General features: G+C 40.4%; 1 protein-coding gene and 1 pseudogene across 1 annotated transcript in view; one reads left to right on the top strand and one right to left on the bottom strand.

Moving 5' to 3' along the window:
* Positions 1 to 5,030, top strand: part of SMARCA5 (SWI/SNF related, matrix associated, actin dependent regulator of chromatin, subfamily a, member 5) — a 46,238-nt gene extending 41,208 nt beyond the window's left edge. Inside the window, exons 23-24 of the mRNA XM_067568019.1 lie at positions 1,051 to 1,161; positions 4,356 to 5,030. Of these exons, the coding sequence (XP_067424120.1) occupies positions 1,051 to 1,161; positions 4,356 to 4,421 (177 nt within the window). The 3' untranslated portion in view covers positions 4,422 to 5,030. The remainder of the gene's footprint in view (positions 1 to 1,050; positions 1,162 to 4,355) is intronic.
* Positions 5,031 to 6,202: 1,172 nt separating this feature from the next.
* The window catches only part of LOC137166336 (FRAS1-related extracellular matrix protein 2-like), a 75,176-nt pseudogene continuing 64,495 nt past the window's right edge, over positions 6,203 to 16,883 (bottom strand).

Here is a 16,883-nt window from a genome sequence, read left to right on the forward strand (position 1 = left end):
GGGGCTCTTGCCCCTCCAGTAAATGAGGGGGTAGGCAGGGGCCCAGTCCCACCCTCGACTCCGGGCCCCAACCCAGGGACCCTACAAGTAGCAGTCTCATGCTCTGGCTTCAGGAAAGCTGCTAGCTTCCCTGGGATACTTTCCCATGCCCCTTGACTTAATGTCCGTACCCTGCTCAGATAGGGGTCCTTTCTGGCCCTCCTTGCCCGGGGGAGGCTCTTCACTTCTGACAGCCGCACTGGGCGTGGTAGTGCCCAAACCAAATGTTCAGTTCAATCTTTCCCCTACTGGCGGGGTCTCTTCCCTCAGGCCTCCAGGCCTGAGAAGGTCCTTTGCCCTCTTCAGGCAGAATTTTCCCTCCCCTAGTTTTTGTAGCTGCCTGGTGCTCTCCTGCCAGCATTCTGCTCCCACTCCAAAACCCTCCTGGCTTCTTGACAATGTCTTGCCTGCTCAAACGCTCTGGTAGTTCACCTCACTTCCACAACTCCAGCCATACCCTTTCTCTGGAGGGGAGGCTTTTAACAAGTCTGAGGTGGGGCCTTGATTGGCTCCAGGTGTGTTAATTAACCTGGAGTTAACCCCTGCTCAGCTACTGGGGAAAAGGGACTTGCTGATCCTGGGGCTGATATATCAGCCTTCTAGCACTTTCCAGTAGCCATCTGGTCTGACCCTCTCACAGATCTTTTTTATGTCAAGGCTGAAAATCAAAGCATAAACATTTAATATTGAAAGGGTTTGGTTTTAAACCAGCAAATAGAAGTAACTTTGGAATAAGTTACTTCCCTTTATGTTTCATTCAAACCTCCTTGTGTTTGTTTTTTGAACTAGATTAAATGTTAGAGTTAATGAAGACTTTGCACCATTAAATACAGAAGTCTGCTAAAACACTGGCATAAGTAACAACTAAAACACTAAGAACTTGAATTTCTGTTCGTATAAAACTTTATGAAACCCTCGCCATGTCCAGTTAACATGAAAAATCATTTGTTTGAAGATGTGTACTAACTCCCTTGATGGAATAATCAAATGGATATCTTGTATGTTACTCAGGAACTACAGAGGAGATGCAATACCTTAATCACTTTGATTGAAAGAGAAAACATGGAACTGGAAGAAAAGGAGAAGGCAGAGAAGAAGAAACGTGGACCAAAGCCTTCTTCAGTGAGTTTTTATGCAAACAGTTGCATCTTAAATCTGTGTTCAAGTGTTTGGTTAAGAAACGTTCTAGTTATAGGCTACATTGCTGGTGTCTGAGAAGTATTGGGTACTTACCAACTGTCTGGAAAATAGTGTGACTTCTGAAAAGTGATGCCTAAAGTATCATTTTGCAGTTCCATCTACTTAGTGATTTCCTATATTAAACTGAATTCACATTCATTGCCAAAAATAGAATCACATTTTTCAGGCCAACATACCTAAACCCATACTTAGAATCATAGAGTTGGAAGGGACCTCAGGAGATCATCTAGTCCAACCCCCTGCTGAAAGCAGGACTAACCAGGACTAACCTCAGCTAAATAAATCCCAGCTAGGGCTTTGTCAAGCCGCAGCTTAAAATCCTCCAAAGATGGAGGTTCCACCACCTCCCTAGGTAACCCATTTAAGTGCTTCACCACCCTTTTAGTGAAAAACTTTTTCCTAATGTCCAACCTCGACCTCCCCCACTGCAACTTTTGACCGTTGCTCCTTGTTCTATCATCTGCCACCACTGAGAACAGCCTAGCTCCATCCTCCTTGGAACCCCTTTTCAGATAGTTAATGGCTGCTATCAAATCCCCCCTCATTCTTCTCTTCTGCAGACTAAACAAGCCTAGTTCCCTCAGCCTCTCCTCATAAGTCTTGTGCTCTAGCCCCCTAATCATTTTTGTTGCCCTTTGCTGGACTCTCCAACTTCTCCACATCCTTTTTGTAGTGGGAGGCCCAAAACTGGACACAATAGTCCAAATGCGGCCTCACCAATGCCGAATAAAGGGGAATAATCACTTCCCTCGATCTGCTGGCAATGCTCGTATTAATGCAGCCCAATATGCTATGAGCCTTCTTGGCAACCAGGGCACACTGCTGACTCATATCCAGCTTCTTAACCACTGTTACCCCCAGGTCCTTTTCTGCAGAACTGCTGCCTAGCTCATCGGTCCCCAGTCTGTAACTGTGTATGGGATTCTTCCATCCTAAGTGCAGGACTCTACACTTGTCCTTGTTGAACCTCATCAGATTTCTTTTGGCCCAATCCTCCAGTTTGTTTAGGTCACTCTGTATCCTATCCCTACCTTCCAGGGTATCTATCGCTCCCCCCTAGCTTAGTGTCATCTGCAAACTTGCTGAGGGTACAATCTACCCCATCCTCCAGATCATTAATGAAGATGTTGAACAAAACCGGCCCCAGGACTGACCCCTGAGGCACTCCGCTTGTGACTGGCTGCCAGCTAGACATGGAGCCATTGATCACAACTCATTGAGCCCTATGCTCTAGCCAATTCTCTATCCATTTTGTAGTCCATTCATCCAACCCATACTTCTTTAACTTGCTGATAAGAATACTGTGAGAGATCATATTAAAAGCTTTGCTAAAGTCAAGGTATATCACGTCCACTGCTTTCCCCACATCCATAAAGCCAGTCACCTCTTCATAGAAAGCATCAGATTGGTCAGGCATGACTTTCCCTTGGTGAATCCATGTTGACTGTTCCTGATCACCTTCTTCTCTTCTAAGTGCCTTAAAATGGATTCCTTGAGGACCTGCTCCATGATTTTTCCAGGGATTGAGGTGAGGCTGACCAGTCTGTAGTTCCCCGGATCCTCTTTCCTCCCTTTCTTGAAGATGGGCACTATGTTTGCTTTTTCCAGTCATCAGGGACCTCCCCCAATTGCCACGAGCTTTCAAAGATAATAGCTAATGGTTCTGAAATCACATGAGCCAACTCCCTCAGCACCCTCAGGTGCATTGCATCTGGCCCCCTGAACTTGTGTATGAATAAGTGAAATGATTTTTCAGAGGTCTTAAGCTTTTATTTTAGGCTCTTGGATTTGAAAATCTTGGCTTAGTTTTCTGACTACAGCCCTGAAAACACAACCTGGGATCTGAAAAACTGAGCTCTTTTCATCTCTTCCATCATCAATGGCAATAGATGCTACTTGTTCATAAAGCAGAATAAAATCCAAGCTCACTTTCCTGTGCTTATATTTGCTGTGCAGTGCTTCACTGTATTTTAAGCTTGTTTTTATTAAAATAAGTTGATATGACTCAGGCTTTGAGAAGGCAGATGCTAAGAAAGAAATTGTCATTTTAACCTGATCACAACCATTCTTTGCCAGTTTCTCAGCAAGTGAAAAAGTTGTTAATGCTTTTTTCACATTATTTTTGCATTGTATCCAAACTGGTTCAGTCCCTTCCTGTATGAATTTAGTTAACAGTCACTGTAGCTTATATACAAAGATGGCCAGGATAAGCAGGGATTGCTGTTTGCCAGAGGCTGGGACTGGATCACTTGATGAGTACCTATTCTATTCATTCCCTCTGAAGCACCGGAATTGGCCACTGTCGGAAGACAGGATACTGGGCTAGATGGATCAGTGGTCTTGACCTAGTATGGCCGTTCTTAAGGTGAAGTTTTGAAGATATCTGACATGAGTAGAAGATTCCATAGATTACATTAGATTTGAATTTAAAATGCTAAACTATACCCTAGATAGGATTAACAGGATAATTCTGACCTTCAGTATTGACACTTCTGTAATTGTGATAGAGTGTTAATGATGATGTTGTACCTAAAGGTTCTTCCACACCTATTGAACTTCTGCTGACCTGCCAGACCAAACTGATTCCCTCTTAAACATTCACTTCTTCTTTAAAATAAGTGGTTGCAGGCAACAGCTGATTGAGTAGGGAGATAACCCTGGGATATGCTTTAGGCTCCTAAAAGTCCCATACTCACTGTTTAACCCAGCTAATATAGTGGGTATTCCTTTGTGTAAGTCTATCATAGCTCTTCTTGCTAAGCAGAGGAAGAGCCCTCAGCCTCACTGGAAATTGGCCAGGCTTATCTGAACAATTTTAAACAGGATTTAAAATTAATTCAGGTTTACACATTTTAATGTCCTTGCAAAATAGGGGATGTCTGTTTTTATTTATTTTAAACTCACTGTCTATACCGAGCACAGTTTTCAAATGGCTGTGCTCCATTGATACTGGCCAAGCAAACAGTTAACTTGAACCCATTTTTAACATTGTGTTATGTTTAATCTCCAGTGTAAACAAGGACTGATAGCTGGGGATCTTCTTATTCTTCGCTCTTCAGGGAACAAATTTTAGGGAGAATAAAGCAGTGACCTATATTTTTATCTATATCTTACAGGCACAGAAGCGTAAAATGGATGGTACTCCTGATGGTCGAGGAAGGAAAAAGAAGCTAAAGCTGTGAATGCTGAATTTTTGTAATCACTAAATTTTAAAAAGTAGTTCTTTAATTTACGGGTCTTCATAAGATGTACTGTACAATGCTCAACTATTATGTCATTAAAGGACATCAGGTTCATCTGTTTACTGAACTAGAAACATAGTACTTATGTAGTTTCACTTTTTTAAATGCAACAGCTGTGCTGAACTTTTTTTTACCATTAAAGTAATAAAATAGGCTTCATTTATTAATAAAAGGCTTCATTTGAATTTTTCTTTTAAACAGCTCCCCTGAAAGCTTGTGAAAACACCTGATTTATTCAGAATCCTGTAACTTCAACTGTGGTTCACTTTCCACAAAACCCACAAAACCCTGTTAAGGTTTGTTTACACGTCCCCCTCTTTGTGAGTGATGTCCTTGTGGTCACTGGAGAAACTGCTTACTTGGGGAAGTAATACTGATAATGTATGTATATTTAGCTCTCAAATGGAATAAGTTGGGGATCCCTCTTGAAGGAACTCCTTATCTTGCTTGCAGCAACTTTTGTAGCCCTCCAGCTTTTTTTTCCCCTGCCACTTCTTTACAAACAGATGCTGTTTGTTTGAGTACTATTCTAAAAGCTAGAGAAATTTTGGATGAATGACTGAACAAAAAGTGGTGATGTAACTGTAACAACAGTGTTTTGCTTTGCCCTAATACATTATTGCTCGATTAGTGGGAACTCTGGGTATCTACTTTGGATTCCAATGTATGGGTTGGGCCAAAATTTAAAAGGCTCATCTCTCTTAAGCTAGAGTCTATGCCATGTGAGAGAGAGATTCAACACATAACTTTACTTTCAGTAGCTCTGTACACCACTGAAATTAGTGATATGGCAGCCTTAAGACACAACACAGTTAGAAAAAAGTGTTTTCAGTGAAGTAAAATGATCAATTTATTGCCTGATGTGACTGCTGTTAAAGAAAAGCTATTAAAACAGCTCATGATCTGAGTTATAGGAGTGTAAATCCAGAGCACGTCTACTGCAGGCAACTGAACTTTAGTGTTAGGCTAAGCAACAGAGTTCAGTATTGTGACCCACCTCATGGCTTTCTTGTAGTCTGTAATGTTGACTGAGTAACTTGCATGACTCAAACAGAATCATCTACTATGGATATCAATATACTGTCCCCTGTGAGACTTTTAATTCAGTGTATTTTCTGAGGAAGTGCTAAATTAACAGTACAAACAAGAAAAATCTCACTTTGTGCAAATGATCATCACTGCAGTATGTTTTAAGCCTAAATCTTGGCAGTAGGCTATTTCGTAAGAGTTCCTCAAATACCACAATGATGGGTGTGGTATAAGAATCTGGAACAGAACAAAATGGTTAGAATTTTTGTATGGCGGAAAGACAGCCTTACAAAATCAACTTGTCTTTATCAAAAAATTTACATTCAACAGTTATCAGTATACAGCAACACCCTTCATCAGGTGTTATTTCCACTTCACTACTTCCATATGGTTAATTTATCATCATTCCCTCCACATGTGAGAAACCATGGACCAACCATTCTATAAGCACAATGCTGTGCAGTATAATGCTCCTTTTTGCATCAGTTCGTTTTGAAGAGGTAAGCCCCATAAATGTTACACTAATATAGTTTTCCTTTGATCACTGTAGCACATTGTTGGTTGTATAAGATAAGCCTCCTTGAAACCAGGTTATAACCTAAACTTAGATTGACAGTTGGCTGTCTTCATGTTGCAGGCACTAAAGAATATTATACTAAAGCTGATTTAAAAATTTCCCCAAGCCCTCATAATGGATTCAACTCTTTAATACAGGTGTTTTAAAGATCACCACTGTTTACACAGAACAAGAGACCGTGCTGAAAGCCAAAGCCAAACAAAACATTGTCCTACAATCTGCTTGCCTGAAAACATTAATTCACAAAGTACAAATTTACAGAAAGCAGAGCAAATATCTTACCAGACAACTTTAACTGCCAATTAACTTTTTTTTTGCAAACTGTGCTGAGTTTGTGATTTCTGCCAATATTCAGTATATTTCAGTAACTGAGCTGTGATTGGTTACAAATTGCTGCTTGTTGGTGGTTTTCTACTTGAATAAATAACTGATAATAGAATCCTTTTTCAGTTGAGGTAGGAAATTAACTTTTTTTGGGGGGATGACACCAGGCATTTCCCAAAGCATCATTATACTAGCATAATATTTAATCAATGAGGACAGTTTTCATTTTCACTCAGTTTAATTACATGGGTGTGACTGGTTTTCACTGGATTGATTGATTTATTGGTCAGAATTCCCACAGCATCCTTTGCTGCTGCAGTGACTGTGAGTTTAAAATTTGCTTTGAATTCACTTTCTACACAGTGTAATTACTTGAATTTAAAAACAGTTTTGTAGTAATTGCCTAGGCTAGTGAGGGTAATTACACATTCCCATATACAACAAAGAACATTCTAAAATAAGTAAAGTTATGTAGCAGCATTGTGTTTGTAGTAAGTACTCCATTACCTTGAGTAATGCTGACAGCCTTTGCCCATCGGTTAAGGGAACAGTGATGTACTGTATGCTGTTACTATTTTTCAAGTATGTGAGGGCATGGTTCTATTAGCTTGGTTAAAGTTCTTTTTGAGCTGCCGCTAAGCTTTCTGAAACAGGTATGACTAGCACACTGATTGGGCACCAAAGTTCCTATTAGGATCAGAGGAGAATTTGTTGATTTTCTTCCACACTGACTTATTTAATTCCTATTTTATATATATACTGCTACTTTCCCCTTTTCACAAAAATAAATTTATATACTAACTAGAAATCCATTTCCCTTTAAAGAGCACCAGGCATATACGTGGCTATAAAGACACATTTAAAGCTACACAATGTTTCTTATAAGCAGATGCTGGTTTAAAAAACCAAATCAGTGCCATCTCTTGTTCCTGGAAAGTTGTTTTGAACTCTAAATCAGTCACTCACATTGGAACCTAATACACCCATCTCTTGGGCTACATCTCTTTTCAGCAGTAACGCATGACCTAGCATCAAAGCCATAGCCAGCCTAGTCCATGTCAGTGCAAAGAACTCAGCCAGCGGCTCCACTGAGTCTGCTTTTGTGATTAAGTAACATCTTGGAAGGATAGAAACTTCTTGGCTTTGGGAAGCCCCCTCCACTTCAGAACTGTCACTACTATGCATGGTCATAGTTGCATTGCTGCTGGAGTAGGTGACAGATGATCTTCTCTTCCCAGCAGCAGGCTCTCCCTTTTGCTTTAACAGAAATATAATAATGACCACAGTGCCTATCAGAAGCAGCAGCCCACCTGCCCCTCCCACGACAGGCATAATGCTGTTTTCAGAGTCCCTACCAATGATTTCCAACACTGGCCTTTGATAAGATTCACCTCCCAGGAATAGCTCATTCTGGGTGATTTTACATGGTGATACTCTAGGCTTCTCTTGCCAATGCCTCTATCAGCAGCCTCTCTTAACCTAACCATGTAAATCGTATGAATGTACCACTCTCGGCCTGCTGCCACCTTAAAAAAAAAAAAATTGAAAGCATGAGATTAAAAAATAGTGCCTTGCAACATCTGTCACCACAGGGATGTGTACAACTTTTGAGTCAAAGTATTTTTTTTCATTTGCCAGCAGCCTCAAACTGGATTCTTCATATTTTACTTCTCTATAAAAAGCATCTCCAGACTAAGCATAGCCCTCCCACCTTAGTAACACCATTGGCTTTAGTTTCTGCTCTCTGTCACAAAGATATGCAATCCCATTGTTTTCAGCAGTTTGCACACATGTAGCTGCAACTTAGGGCTTGTCTACAGTATGCCATAGTGCTGATTGACTTGCAGAGCACCCCAAAATACTGCGCTGTAACTACCCTGTGTGGACATTGAACTCAAGAGGTATCTACTTCATATTAATATAATCCTCTTTCAAACAGGAATATGTTCATGTGAACCACATACTTCAGGCCAGCAGCATCCACCCAAGGCAGTTACAGAGCAACATTTTGGCGTGCTCTGGACTTCGCTGCCCAAATAGTCTACTCTGTGGCACAGCATAGACCATTATGCAAGAAGAAACACAATCTAGCTCCTTAATCCTGTGCTGGCTCTACAGGACTAAAAAGCAGTACAAATGGACTGTAAATGCACAGAGAGAGCTGATCTGTTGAGTAAGAAGATCTCATGCTTTTCATGGTAGCTACCATTTTTAAAATGAATTTCTAATTCATACAAGCAAAATACTGAGAAGCGTTTAGGTGGAAGCACAATGCAGTCCATGATGATAAAGTGAAGATAACCTCCTGTCCCTGTGAATTAGCTTTTTGGGCAACGTAAGTACCAGAGAACTTACCTGGAAGAGAGGAGAGGATGACAGACTAAAACCATCAGAACCAGGCTGCTTTACTAGAGGAAAAGCATCCGGATGATCAATAGCTAACTTAGCATGAAACTCCACATTTCCAAACACTTTGGCTTGGGTCTCAGGTTGAGCTTTATCCTGGGGGAGTGAATGCAACATTGTCAGATTAGAAATAAAGCTTGACAATAGTAAACTACTGTGTGAACTAACCATTTACATACCAGGATCTTGAATCTGTACAATAGGCTAGGCGAGTCAGCCAGGCAGCCGTATTCTTCATTATCCGGACTGTATTTGGGTACATACCCATCAGCCCCAGTGCACAGGAACACCTTCTGAATGGTACAGATGAAAGAGTCTCCTAAATTCTGAACAGGGTCCACTATCACTTGGCCATAGTTATCAGACCCTAAAAAGCAAACAGAACACTTGCTAACCACACAGGTAGTCATTCTTTTCATATACAAACAATGGTACATTTAAAAATAATAATAAAAACACTGCTTTGAGACTTATGGCTGTGTAGTCAGGAAATGATAATGTTAAGGTCTCAATTGCCTGTAGGTGAATATAGTACTTTTAAACACTGGCTACCAAGCTGCAGTAGTTATTGCACTGTAAACAGTGTTTCCTGGGTAGGCAGCCTTTTTTCTTCTTCTCACTAGGGGGCAACCCATAGCCACGTAAAAAAGGTATGCAACATGATAGCTGTTTTACTCAAGTAATGAAGTACTGGTCTATGCAGTGTAGTAGCCAGGTCAATCCCAGGATATTAGAGAAAAAAGGTGGGTGAGGTAATAACTTGTGTTGGACCAACTTTTGTTGGAGAGAGAGAGACAAGCTTTCAAGCTTAAAAGCTTGTTTATCAAAGGCTAAACAAATAAATGATTCCTGCCCTGAATGTCAGACTGTAGCTCTGGTGTGAGCAAATTCAAAACAGATGGGGCCTCATCTAATGACAAGCTGTGTAAGGTCGAAAGCTTGTCTCTCTCATCAGCAGAAGTTGGTCTAGTAAAAGATTTTACCTCACCCACCTTGTGCCTGTAACATACTGATCTAGCAGCCTATCTTGGTTTCAGATTGAGCTCTTGTGTTAGAAACCAGTTTTAAACATAATTAATTCTGCTCTAATGTTGGCATAATTGAACTTTTATTATGAATCCCTGAAGCATATCCAGAACTCCAGTCAGTGCAGAATGTGAGAGCATGTAACACAAGCGATCAAGTCTTTGCACTGGTTTCCTGCTTCTGATTGAAGGTGGTGGTGATTGTTATGGGTGAGGGTGCCAGTTACTTGAGCTGAACTTTTGTGGTGGTAGGATCTTCCCAATGAAGAGGCCCCACCTGTTTTGAATTTGCTCACACCACAGCTAAAGTCTAATGACATTCAGAGCAAGAATCATTTATTTTGTTTAGCCGTTGATAAACATTTAGAAATCCCACACCCACAAGTGCCTTTATAATAAATGAGTAAAAGAAACATTCAATTATTGTTAAAAGTGGTTCTATTTCAGTGTCCATAACAGATGAGCAGTATGTGGGTAAAATGAAGTGTGGGCTATTAAAAGATACATTTACCTTCAGCAAATGCCACATCACTTCCTTCCCCAAATACCATGGAGCCATCGGATATCCAGAGCTCCTTCTTGGACAGCAGGAACATTTGGGTATTGAGACTGAACTCAGCTGCTACTGGGTCACTGACCTGGGGGAGGAAGCTCTGAAATCTAACTACCGTTTTACAAATATCAGTGTTTATTGCTGATTTCATGATGTTCAACTAAGCGGATCACTCAGTAAATCATAAAACTTTTCCATGCAGTGTTGCTGTACAGGGCCTATTATATGGGATAACATCGTCCTTTAAGAGCTATATGAGTTCTGACACTAGTCTCATGAATGAGGTTATTATCCTAAACACCACATAATGTGTGATGAAGAACTCTGTGTAGTTTGAAAATATCTCTCTTTCAAGTTGGTTCAATAAAATATATTACCTCACCCATTTCGTCTCTCTAATATCCTGGGACCAACACAGCTACCACAACATTGCAAACACAGATAATGTACCTCTAATTCTCCACTCCTCATGTCAATAAAGAACAACCACCAAAAGATATTGTATTGTATTAGATTTTCCTTATTTCAAGGGATGTTTAGTGGTTGCAAAAGGTGGTGCTGGCTGGAAAGCACAGGACACTGATGTTTTCTGTTTCCTCAGGTATAAGACTGTGACAAGTTTCCCCATGCTACCTGCAGAAGTGACTTGGAAAAATGGAGCAACAGAGGCTCCAAAAAAAGAGTACATTTAAATTTAAAATAAAGAGGCCGGGGTGAGGGGCCAATAAGCTCCCATCTCCCTTTGGTTGGCCAATGAGAGACAGAGAGCCCCTGGAGGAGAAGGGACCATCCCCGCATTCTTCTAGTGTGCACTCTGCCCCCACTCCTTCCTTTGGGGGTTGTCCACCATCCCGCTGGTCCTATGCCTATCAAGTTTCCCACCCATTGAACCAGATGGGGGGCATCGTCTCTAGGAGGGAAAGCGTGATCAGTGAAGCTGGATTGATTACACTAACTCATTTCACATATGCCAAACAACAATTCTCAATCGGTAATGACTTTTGGTCATATTCAAACTAATGACCTAAGCTGCACATGCCACAACCCAATCCCCTGACTTATTTTCCTCCATGTATTAAATTATTATTAATTCAGGAAAAAAGCCAAACAAACCCTACTGATATAACCTTAAGATTGCATATTTGCATAGGTCTGAAAATAATTCTCTCAGCAACCCTAACCCCTTCCTTAGCACATAAATCATTGTACACAAAATTAACCCACTCTGTGTACAATATGGCTGAATAATGACTATGCTGCCCTGGAAGGCATGTTTCTTGACCTTGTATGTTTAGAGCCATAATGCTGATCTAGTACTTTTTTCCATTTAATTAATTAGCAAATAATAAATGAGAGTCCTGTTTACACTGACAAAGATTTTTTAAAAACTGGATGCCTAAAATTAAGCATATAAATTCTTATTTAGGCACCTAAGCTAGCGGCCTAACTTTTAAAAAAGATGAGAACTCTGCAACTCCCAGTGAAATCAACAGGTGCTGTTGGGCGTGTAGCGTTATTAAAAATCATGCACTAGTTTAGGTGCCTGAATAAGGATTTACAAGTCTAAATTTAGGAGTTTTGAAAATTATGGCCACACTGCAGTTTAGTTGGGAGATAAATGCTCCATTTTGCAATTATCTAGTTTAACCTGCTACTTGGATGCTCCTACTTTCAACAATGAGGGAGGATCTGGTACACATAAGACATCTTCTAATACAACAGAGGTAATTCATAGGCCACGTTACTTTTATAGGCACAGGAATATTGATTTAAATAGGCACATGACTGTGGCAAATCAGAACGAAGTATCAAGACTATAGGCCTGATTTCCTATTCTGTTACACCAGGGGCACCTCAGTGCATTTCCATTAAATAGCTTTACAAATAATTGGGGTTCTAGAGCTTGCTATTATGAAAACAAATGATCTTATTTTCAGTCTGCTCAATTTTTAATACCCATGAACAGCTCTTAGAAACTTAGTGAAAAAATATGGGGAAGAGTAGAGCCCCAGGCTATAACGAATTGTGAAGTAAGCAAATGAAAAACATTTGTTTAATTATTATGGCATTGTGTGAGATACACCAACAAATACGGCTCTACAGTCATTTCAATGCACTAAGACAAGTAAGGTATTTAAATAGGTAGCCTTAAATAAAAATGCTGTACCTGTTGGAACCTAATATCCACATCAAAGGTGATTGGTTCCCATGGATTACAGATGATAGGAAAGGTATATTCCTAGTTGGGCGTAGCAGTACATGGGATACATTTCACAGTATAAGTACCAGAATAGTCTCGTACCTGGCAAAAGAAATCCCACAAAATTAGAAAGCGAACATTTTTCCATAGTCTCTGAACCACCAATGCTTCAGTTCAAATACAAGGCATTGCCTTTATTGTAATAATCCTTCAGTCTAAGCAGTATGCATATTCTAAAGCATAGGTCTTCATTTTGTTATCTTCTTACTTAACAGTGTCATATATACACAAGAACACCCCAATTTTAAATGCTTTAAAATTTTTAATTATTTTAAATTTAATTTAAATTTAATTAATAATGAAAAACTAATTAAAAATTAAATTTTAATTTTATATGCTTTTCTCAGAATGGTTCAGTGGCTAGGACACAGAACTGCGAGTCAGGAAACCAGAGTTCTATTCTGAGCTTTGTCACTGACCTGCATATTGAAATACTCATTATAAAGGTCATTTCTCCTTTTCCATAATTTTCCTGTCTTAATCAATTCAACCTTAGGCCCCAATCCTGCATTGTAATCCACACAGGCTTCAGTCCATGATCGGTCAAATAGGCCATGATGTATCTACTTACTTATATGACCCTCATGATTGTAGCATCAGATTTCTCTGGCACTGACTCCCTCTAGACAAACCACTTAAACTCTGTCTTATCTTGGGCAAATCATTTACTCTTTTTTTCCCCTATTTGTATACGGGGATGATAATATCTAGAGATCTCACCAGAGACTTGTGATTATTCATTATGTAAAAGTAAAGCAGCTGGAAGCTGACAAGCATTAAATGATCATTTTTGTTATATACTTGATCAAATCTATGTGAACAGACTCTGACCAGCTTTATAGAAACCACTGCAGGGACAGCTTTCACCTGCACAGAAGTAAATACGGCATACTGCAGTTTGGAAACGCCCTTATCTCCCAATATTCCAACTCTGAATGTGAACTCACGGCAAAGTCGGAGATAAAGTTCCACTGCTGCACAGGCTGGTGGAAGGTTGGCTCACTTTGTAACAGACTCAGTGTGAACGTGAGGCTAGGGTGGTCCACAGACATCACCATCGATGACAGAGAAGTGCCTGTAGGAGCAAAGGGTGAATTATATCCTGGAAGGCATCAGCACCAATTAGTGCACAGTGACAGAAGAAACAAGATCATACAAAGGAATCTCCACCATCCCTGAAAAGAATGGCTTCAATTCCTTTTTTCCCCCATCTGTTGAAATAAATTTTATTTCCTCTTTTCTGTCATGAACAGACAGTGCTACTGACATCTGCCATGTCTCCTGGCGATACTAGCTCAGGAGAAGAGACCAGGTACTTACCTGGGTGAGACATTACAATCTCAGTCCTGAAATTCACCACGAAGCGCCCTTCCTCACTGATTCGCATGCTGGTTGGATAGAGGGAACCTAGTCCAAAAAAAGCCACCATGTCTACAAAGAACGGTTTTCAGTTTGCTTTTTGAAAGAAAGGCTCTTTGCTAGTTTCAGTATTTGGAGAAATGAAATAGGTTGCTAAGTTCTGGCACTAAATGCTCCTGCATTATAGAAACATACGGTGACGGATAGTCAGACTAATTGACTTTAATAGAACTACACAGATACACACTAACTGAAGATCTGCCCCACTGGGACAGATTCTGAGTTACACTGATATAAATCAGAAGTAGCTCAACTGAAGTAAATGGACTTACACTGGTGTAAAACAAGTGCAACTGGGAGTAGAATGAGAGTCACTGAGTTTTTCTTCAAGCTTTAACACCAAGACTTTTGGCTCAGTTTCAGCAAGATCCCTCTTTTGCTGGCACTCAACCATTTCCATTAACACAGGGGCTTGTAAGTGAATCCATTGTTTTGTAGACCTACATCCATCCAGCACTCTGGGGTTTTACCCTCCTAAAGATGACCTCTGTTATCTATTTCTAACATAGGGCTGTCTATTGTTTTTACTCATTCTGTGGTAGAGTGAAAGGTGTATATGTTTGGGGAAAACTTTTAAAATATGGAACAACATATGGAATTAAAAATGAACAACCTTATTCCTTGAGTATTTTAATAATGGAAACTGGCCTTGATGCTTCTTTTTGTGTCATTCTCAAGGCCAGGAGATGTCTTGATTTAATCACACAAACTGCTGCATGCTTCCCACAAGTAGGAAGGGAGCCATGATGGGACGGAGTCTAAAAATAAGAAGGAAAGCAGCAAGAACTGACCTTGGCGCTCTGATTCCAGTGGGCTGCCTATGCCATCTTTCCACAGGATGGCAGTATGATACACAAAGGTGAGTCTCAGTTCAGACTGCAAGTCAAAGTGCTGCCAGCCACCAATGGCAGCAGGAGAGTGAAAGATGTAGGAGACATAGAGGGGCACCCGCAGCGCGACGTAGGACTGCACCAGATTTAACATCTGAAAACCATTGGGGCAGAAGGTTACTGCACTCATGTCTAACTCCGAGAAGTTGGTTTCATTGCCAAACGTTCATTCTAACATTCACTGTACTTTGCTAACCGGAAGAAAACACCTTGTTCACTTTTAGGTCTTCAATTAGTCAAATGTATGGATATGTCTCTTTTTTCCCCACCATTTGCATTGTTTAAATTTCAGACCCTGCACACATTTTACTTGATGTGTTTACAAATCGACTTACCTCCGTTGTGAGCGACTTCCAGGGCAATGCAAAGGAAGAGAGTTATGGTACAGGCTGAAGCCAGGCAGGCACACAAATCAGCTCGGGCCATGGCTCTGGCAAGATACAAGACATCCCAGCACTGACCTGAGAGTCATTCCAAATGCTATAGTAGTTCTGGGATATATAGAAATATCCATTAAGGGGTTAAGCTGATATTAACAACCTCACCTTCACTGGTGAACTCTGGTGCATTTCAGCCCAACACTCTGGAAATGAAAGGCTAATGCACTAAGCTCTTCCTTAGCAAAAGTTCCTTTTCAAACCCAACACAGCTGATGTCTTCTCAGACTTAGCGCTAGTGACATTTTGTTTCTTTTTCTTTTGTTCAGAATTGATTACAAGTTAAATGGATGTTCAAGATGGGCTGAATCAAAACCCAGATGTGACAGCCATGTATTTTCGGGGTGTTAAAAAACAGAACCTGGATCAAGAACCCAATTTTGCAAATGGCATCTGTCTTTATAATAGATTGAATCAAAACTCCAGATTGGAGTCTCTTTGTTTTATCCATGATGGAGTAGGGGTTGGGGTGGGAGTGGCAGAGTCTAGAGCTATACATACATACAAACTAGTATGACAGTAAGAAATGCTCCCACCATCTTGGTATCAACACAGAACCTCAACATCTGAGTGCTCATTAGATGCGGGAGAATGAACATAGTGTTGTAATCAGGGTCTGATTCACAGAGCCAGAGAGGCTCTGGGGACCTTAGCATCATATATTAAATGATATTGAGTGACCAGGGGACTTTACATTTGGGGGGCTCCCAAGCCTTGGCCCCATTGGACTTTTCATTAATGTTACTAAGTATAATGAAACTCCAATATATTAAGGCCTTTTCTAACCAACCATTCTATGTTGTCAAAAACTGGGTGCAGTTGTTGGCATGACTGGCTTTTGTTGGACATTTTAGTAACTCGTACATAATAAGGTCTAGGCTCCTAACCTGTTATTCTCAGGAAAATGAATCTCTGTCTTTTGTGTGTGTTTTTTCTTTTTTAAAATTCCCCAGAAGGCCTCTGGCTATGTTCCATTACCTGTCTGGCAGCACTACCTAGATGCAGTCATTGCTAAAATAACTCAGCACTGTGCATCTGTCAATGATTAGAGCGCCTAACTGAGGAACTGCTGAAGGGACGCCTTTTCCTTCCATAGCATAAAAGTGCACACAAGATGGCTAGCAGGCTTCTGACGATATGTTATGTATATATTGTTGACAGGGCCAAATTCTGCCTTTGGTTGCCTCAACGTAGTAATTAAAGATAATTTGGCTGATATTGTGTGTGCATACACACTTGGAAGAAGAAATGTTTTGGGTCAATAAAAAGAGCTGAAGTTTAGCAGGATTAACCTCACATATCTCATGCAAGTTAGGCACAGCAGCCAATCGGAATCACATAAAGAGGTGTGTGTGTGTCCCCGTCCCACACTGAAAAATGAATCATGGCAGTATGCAGTCGTACACTGCACCACAGTACTACTTCCACCTAGCAATAAAATAATAATAATAAATAATAATAATAATTAATATCACCAGGCTC

Source organism: Emydura macquarii, unplaced genomic scaffold, assembly GCF_026122565.2.
Source record: "Emydura macquarii macquarii isolate MOO-44397 ecotype Brisbane River unplaced genomic scaffold, CSIRO-AGI_Emac_v2 contig_2834, whole genome shotgun sequence".
NCBI classification, from domain to species: Eukaryota; Metazoa; Chordata; order Testudines; family Chelidae; genus Emydura; species Emydura macquarii.